We start from the raw sequence: 7,319 nt of genomic DNA on the forward strand, positions 1-7,319 counted from the left end.
ACCAGTATGGTGTCACATCTTAAGGCTGACGGCTTTACGTATCACTTGTTGTTTGCATGCTACTACATCTTTGCCTTTACCTTATCAATAAAACTTTGATGTTTAAATTTTTCCCTAGTGAAACAGAGAAAGTCTTGGTAGATTGTCAAATGGATCCTTCAGTTTTCAGATCAATAAAATTTACCAGTTTTCCCACAACTCCACCTTCTAGGAAATTAATTTATCTGCCAACCATCAGAGGATACCATCTAAAACTTTACAACCAATTTAATGTGGCCAATAGCAACATCAACTCAACTTTAAAGCTAAAGAAACAATTGATTGATGTTTGGAACTAATTTCTGTAATGAACGAATAAAATTCAGGTACTGAGGCTTCAACAATTATCTTCAATGTCGAATCCGAAGTCTCTCGTCTTTATTGAGCTTTAATTTTGATATTCTAGTTCTCGCTTGTCTTCATTTAAAAGGCAACGCTCAACCAGGATGCATTGCAGGAGTGGTGGCCTTTCCCAGTATTTCTCTATTACAGAAAAGGAACATCTGCCGTGTGTGTGTGTAATATTATTCGACTAAATCTTTGCAATCTGAATCGAAAACCGGCTTTTTATACCCTCGCCTGGCTTCTTCACGCGTCTATCGTCTATTTACTACGTGTCTTTGACGTTTCGTTCTACGTCCGCCCATAGTTAGTAGAGGTCCCCTCTTCTAACTATGGTATAACGTTGCATTTGCTTGGATTAAATTCCATACACCAGTCAGATTCCCATATTTCCAAGTTGTGAAGATCACCTTGTAGTTGCCGGCAATCACTCTCCGATTTTATTGTAAGGTAAATGACAGTTTCATCTGCAAAAAGACGGACCATTGACTTAACATAGCATGGGAGATCATTAATAAAAATAAGAAATATTAATGGCCCCAGCACTGAACCTTGGGGTACACCTGATGTTTCTGGAATCGAACGTGAATGCTCTCCTTCTAGAACTACCCTTTGACTTCTTTTCCCGAGAAACTTTTCAACCACTGCGATGTAATATCATCAATACCACACTTAAATTTGTATAGCAATCCATTGTGTGGAACCCTGTCAAATGCCTTGCTAAAGTCCATAACAATGACATCTGTTTTGCCACCTCTCTTAGTTCTCTGCCTTCGAACATTTTATTACAAGAAATCAGCCGGAGGTTTCGATGGTCAGGTCTGGACTTGAGAAATATCAACCAAGAAAGAAAGAGAACTTTTGACAAATTTTAGAAAGCAGCCTAATAGTTGTTTCTAAATAAATTATTCGGAACCTCTAAATAAACATATCAAAATTGAAATGCTTTTCAAACCCCTTGAATATCACACAGCTGTTTAATGATAAAAACGATTTTTTGCTGCATTTAGATTGTCTTTACCATTTCAACTTTGTTGATATATCCAAATTATTTCATTTTCTTTGTTTTAATTTACGTCAGCTGTAGATATTACACCGGAGATGAGCCCAATAATAATAAACACGCGTACAGTTATGGAAATTAAACAAGACAGTCACAATTGAAGTACTTACTAGCTCGATAGCTTAAACCTAAATAACTTTGGACTTCAGAAGATCAAATATTATGGCTATAGGCTGGATAGAAACGTACGCTTGAAATTCGATCTTAATATGTTAGTTATTACCGTTAATGTACCCTGACATCTAAAAGTTAAATACTACTTGTAGATACCCACTACAGCCACTATTGTTGGCTTTTCTGATCCCACCTTCAAATGTAATCACAGACGCCAGCTCTCCCAGATTGCGTCAGAAAGAATATCGCAAGAACCAATCGGTTCCCAGCATTTTCTATTAAAATAAATACAGATGTACACGCAGCAAACCGTAGCCTTAAGAGTTAAATTGCATTCAGCTAGAAGAATTCGTTGCACCTTGTCAGTCAAGGCTGAGCGCAAAGGCCTCTGATTACAAACACAGCAGTACACCGAACAAATTTTACCAAGTCTGTGTCAATACAAGCCGATCGGCTAGGCGAGCTAACGAAAGGTCCGTCGATATGGAAGTGGACAACCTTAAGTGGTATAGTCCTCTGCTGTTCTTTTTTGGAGCTATTGTGGGTTTTGCTGATCCCATCACCGACATACTCACACTGGTGGAATTCTATCGCACGGATCACAAGACATGGTTTGGTGTGGGGCTTGCTTTTGTTTTATTGCCATGTTTGATGTTTCCATGTGTGTTCGTTGCTAGCCGTTCACCCTCAAATTGTTTGAAAACTGCTCTTTGTGCATTTCATCCATTCTCAGCATCCTTCGCAAATACGGAAGCCTTTATTTTCTGTCAAGAAATGGTGGTTTAAAGATGAAATCGACAGGGATGTTTATCGGAAAGCTGAGGGTGTACTCGATCAAATTCCCTTTACTGTGTTACTTGAAGCATTCTTTGAGTCCGCCCCTCAATTTATAATCCAATTGTACGCCATCAGCGTTCAAGAGAAACCAGTTGCGATTATTCAATTGATTTCTTTCCCTGTCTCTTTCCTCGCTCTGGCATGGGCCTTCACAGCCACTTATGAGATGACATTGGGGAACTGGGAGGTCTCTTACGGTGGTGACTTAAAAGTAAAACACAAAGTTGCATTGTATGTTACTCAATTACTTCTCTTGAGCATTCGACTGTACACCATCTGTTATTTCACTGTCAGCTACAAGTGATGGGTTATTGGCGTATTATCATTCATTCTTGTGCTGTGATAATGGGGATTTGTATTCTGGAAAGAGGTAGAAACGATGTCTGGCAGGATATATTTTCTACGAAGACCAAGCAAAAGTAAAAAGTGTGAAGATGACTGTGCTTTTATCACACATTTTGTTTGTATTGGAAAACTTTTTTATGATCTTAATGTTTTATTTCACTTTTTACGTCAAAACTTGGTACTCTTTACCTATCACTGTTTGTGTTTGTGTGTTCAGTGTTCTTGGCTCCACAGTGAAAATTTGTGTACTTCGTTGGCTAAACGAGAGAGAACGGCCGAATATTCAAAGTCCGCGAACAGCTGTGACACAGGCAGCAGTTGTTAAGTGTTATATTAGTTCGGTGTAATGCAGTAATTCGTTTCTATCCAGCCTATAGCCACAATATTTGATCTTTTGAAGTCCTAAGTTATTCAGGTTTAAGCTAAGCTATCGAGCTAGTAAGTATTTCAATTGTAACTGTCTTGGTTAATTTTCATAATTGTGTTATAGTGTTAATGAACTAGGGTTTAATTAATGTTATAGTGTTAATGAATTAGGATTTAAATAATAGGAACCATCACATGACATGAGAGGTCCCAGAGAGTAAACATATATAGCTAAGTTGCATGCATATTGAGGTTGTGATATATTGTGCAACTGTAGTTTAGGTAGTGATTATTAAAGTTCGGTCGGCCGTTTTAACCAAGGATTGGCGTCACTTTTCTACAGTAAGACACAACAAATTGTACGCGTGTTTAGTATTATCAAATAAAGGCTGATAGTTTCTAAAGAAACTGTTTGGGGCTGCGTCGGTGGGGGTAATCATAGTTAGTAGAGGGGGACTACCCCCTCTACTAACTATGGGGTAACGAAATAATTGAAGATATCAACAAAGTTGAAATGGTAAATTGGCCACCGTTACGATTATAAAAACTGACTTTTCGAGCGTTAGCCCTTCGCTCCGACGAAGGGCTAACGCTCGAAAAGTCAGCTTTTATAATCGTAATGGTGGCCAATTTACCATTTCAACTTTGTTGATATATTCATATTATTTAGTATTATTGGGCTCATCTCCGCTGTAATATCTACAGCTGACGTAAATTAAAACAAAAAAAATAAAACATCCTTAACAATGAACCCTAATCCTAACAGAAGCCTATAAACAAAGAAAACGATTATTGCACTGGTTGTCATACTACAGGAAGTCTTTAATCTTCCAAAGTCAGTTGATCATCATGCCTACTCATGCCTATCGACAGAACGTACTTTACAGTTTGCTTAGTAGAAGCATAGTTAGTAGTAACTATGGTAGAAGTCGGCACTGAGTCAGAAGTCATTGGTGGCAGTGGTAAATAGAGGATGCGAATCAGAATTCTGGGAATTCACATCCGAAAATTTGCATATTTTTGTTTACGTAGTGCAGCGGCAAATGTCACTGCGCGTAATTTTCGTCAGTTCTCGTAAGTAAGTAAGTAAGTAAATTTATTTAGTAAGTAATTTTATTTAACCACATATCGCATATGAGCGATAGCTCGTTTAAATGCAAATGTGGAAACCCATCCATCCCACCCCAGGGGAGGACATCCATCACACAGCGATCTCGTGCGTGGGAAATTAACGTCTCTTACCCCTAACCCTGCAGGAGACGGGGCCTCCATTTATTCGTCCCTATCCGAGAAGACTAGAATGTCTAACTATTTCTTGATGTTATAGAAAGGTATATTCTTCTCAATTATTTTAAGACCTTGAGTGTTGGTCCGACCGGGGCTCGAACCCTCAACCTACCACATATCAGTCCAGCGCTCTATCCATTGAGCTGACTGGGAGGCTCCCTAGGTGAAATAGGTACTGCAGGAATAATTACTAACCTTTAGACTTATAGTCCCTCGAGATGACTCCACCTAAGGTTTCAACTCACACTTTCCAATTTGGAGTCTAGCGCGCTAACCATTGGGACATTGCGCTTCCAACCTATGCCTGCCATTAGGAACCATTAGAAAGAAATGGACTATTAACAAAAACAATAGAAAGTTTTAACACCGCTTTTATGCGAAAAGTGGATGGCAAGAGTAACCGCGTGACCTTGTTTTTCCCGCCATTTTTACAGGTTGTGCTTTGCCGTTTGTTGAAGGTAACCTGCTTCGCGTTTTCCGTGTACGTAAGATTTTCTTAATTTTCCTCTCACAGAGTGGAAGTTAATTGCCAGGAAAAGGACACCAAAACTATTCCTTGTAAGTCGTACCAGAACGCCTTCAAATCCACCTGGACTTGAGCGCGTGCGAAGCTAAAGCTATTTTAAATTTATGTGAATCATGAAGGGCAAGCTGACATTTGCCGTTTCACGCAAAACGCAGCTCTAAATCTCTCTGACTCATAGTCAACGTCAAACCCCTTGGAGCGCGCGCTAGAGTATTAATTACGTTTGAATTTTTATTATGACGTCAGTTTCTCATTTTTGTTTTGCTTCGCAAATCGATTCCATATATCGCGCTAGCGGGGAATAAACTCTCGCATAAAATGAAAAAGTTCGAGACCCACCTTTCTTTAATTTTACTGTTGTCTGGAATATCCCCTGCTAAAAGTACTACCAGCAAAAAGGTATGTCATGGCTCAGAAAGGCGATTAGTTATTACCGGAGGAGAATTTAAGACCGTTGCTAAGAATTCAAAATAGAGGACTTATCTGTCCTCCTATTTCTTTAAGAGTTCTGAAGTGAAACCTTCATCGTATTCTGAGTAAAGATGATTTCGCGATTACCAATAAAATTTATCTTTTTTACTTTAAAGGAAACCGTTAAGTTTAGATATACGTCGTTACAGAGTGAATGTGGAGTGCAATTTGGTTGTAAAATTTGTTCAACTTTTTTCCTTTCACGAAGGCCGACGACGCACTTGGCGAAAATCATCAGATCTGCTTGGTGCAAAGGTTGCGATTTTTTCGATCGGCCAATAGAATAGAGACAGTATAAATAACGGATCATTTCCTCTTACTTACTAAAGGAGAGTAATGCATTGCTGGTCGAGGAGAATCTTTCCCGTGAAGCAGCTGGATCTGACATGATGACATCGAGTGTAAATTGTGTGGTTAGTTTTATAATATATTGTGGTATACTGAAAGAACAATTTAGCTAAGAAGACAAAATCGAACTGGTGTAAGGCGTGATTAACGCACATGCCTCGAGACTTTAAATTTGAAAAGACCTCTTGAGCATTTGTTTCGCGTACGATTTTTGCGTCTGCGAGTTTTTTCAGCTTTTCTGGACCGGGTTGTTCAAAGCTGGGTTAAGATAACCCATGGTTATTGCGTGAAATCTTGGTTAAGATCTGAAAGCTTTAACAGAAAATTCAGTGGAATTCTTTATCTCCACAGTTTCATGATTGGATGCAGTTCAGAGAATAGAGAAAATTATCCGAGGAAGGCTTTTGGACTTCGTTCTTGTTAACCGAGTGGGAGGTCGTATGGGAGAATCTTGACCGAGGTCGCCATACAGATCGAACGCAGTGAGGTCTGTACCAGCGACCGAGGTCAAGATTCTCCCATACAGACTGACCTAGCTCGATTAATAAGATGTTTATTATATGGCTGTGTCTTATATGCCAATTTTTTATATTCTTTGTACCTTTTTTTTTTAGACCGGTCTAGATGCCGATCTAGGTGGGAAAATCTTGACCGCTTTCAATATTGGTTTCAGCCAATCAAATTCGTGAATTCGGTAGTTCCCAGTCCTTGTGAGACACAGCCATATAATAAAAAGGGATAAAGAAACCCGGATTAACATTTAACCCTGGGTTAGCGCAATTCAGCCGACGAACAACTGGGTCCTGGAGTCGTGGCAATTTTTTTCAGGTTTATTCGCTTTGGAGTTAAAAGTTTTCTTTTGGTGGTGTTTCGTCTATTTTCTAAAGAGAGTTTAAACATATAGACACCGTGTTGCCTTACATATTCAACCTGATATTGTTCTCCTAACCAATATAAACACTTTCTCTTATTTAACCTGCATCCCGATAAAAAAAAAGCTGTTATATTTAATATCTGTCGTAAAGAACATCAATAAATTAAAGGCAAATAACAATAAAACAAATAAATAAAAAAGAAATTATACAGATTTCAGATGGTCTTTATTTTTTCCCAAACTTTAGGAACCGGATTCATGCTCAGAAGAAGAGGCTCTAAGTTCGACCAATGGTGGCATCCTTCATACAATTAACTGTGAGTAAACTGTAAACCATTATCGTATCTCGGCAGTCAGTAGGTACGCTATGATTGGTTAGTTTAGTGGCGGTATCTCACACTATGGCCCGCTTAATTAAAAGAAAAACTGTTTGAGTTTAAATCTTCCTCATGTATTTGAACATTGCGATACAACAAATGTTTTTTAAACCTCTCAGTCTATATTGTAAATTTAGGAACTTTGTTCTTTTCTGCTCGGAATTTTAGCCAGCCCGAGAGAAAAACTCGGTCCTTAACTTCAGTAAGGATTTCGAAGTCGATTAGTAGGACTTACGTGTATACTTTTAAACGTCAATCATATTATTTCCTAGGCTTCCTTTAGAACCAGCCTCCTTCGATAGGTGTTTCTTGCACAGGATTCTTATACAG

General features: G+C 38.7%; 1 protein-coding gene and 1 pseudogene across 1 annotated transcript in view; both read left to right on the top strand.

Annotated features, from left to right (window-relative positions):
- Nucleotides 1-1,892: 1,892 nt before the first annotated feature.
- Nucleotides 1,893-3,295, top strand: LOC148726548 (uncharacterized; annotated as a pseudogene).
- A 1,902-nt stretch (nucleotides 3,296-5,197) lies between these two features.
- LOC111342462 (uncharacterized) overlaps nucleotides 5,198-7,319 on the top strand; it is a 3,465-nt gene continuing 1,343 nt past the window's right edge. Inside the window, exons 1-3 of the mRNA XM_088726520.1 lie at nucleotides 5,198-5,318; nucleotides 5,720-5,803; nucleotides 6,860-6,929. Of these exons, the coding sequence (XP_088582646.1) occupies nucleotides 5,238-5,318; nucleotides 5,720-5,803; nucleotides 6,860-6,929 (235 nt within the window). The 5' untranslated portion in view covers nucleotides 5,198-5,237. The remainder of the gene's footprint in view (nucleotides 5,319-5,719; nucleotides 5,804-6,859; nucleotides 6,930-7,319) is intronic.

Source organism: Stylophora pistillata, chromosome 7 (assembly GCF_964205215.1).
Source record: "Stylophora pistillata chromosome 7, jaStyPist1.2, whole genome shotgun sequence".
Lineage (NCBI taxonomy): Eukaryota > Metazoa > Cnidaria > Anthozoa > Scleractinia > Pocilloporidae > Stylophora > Stylophora pistillata.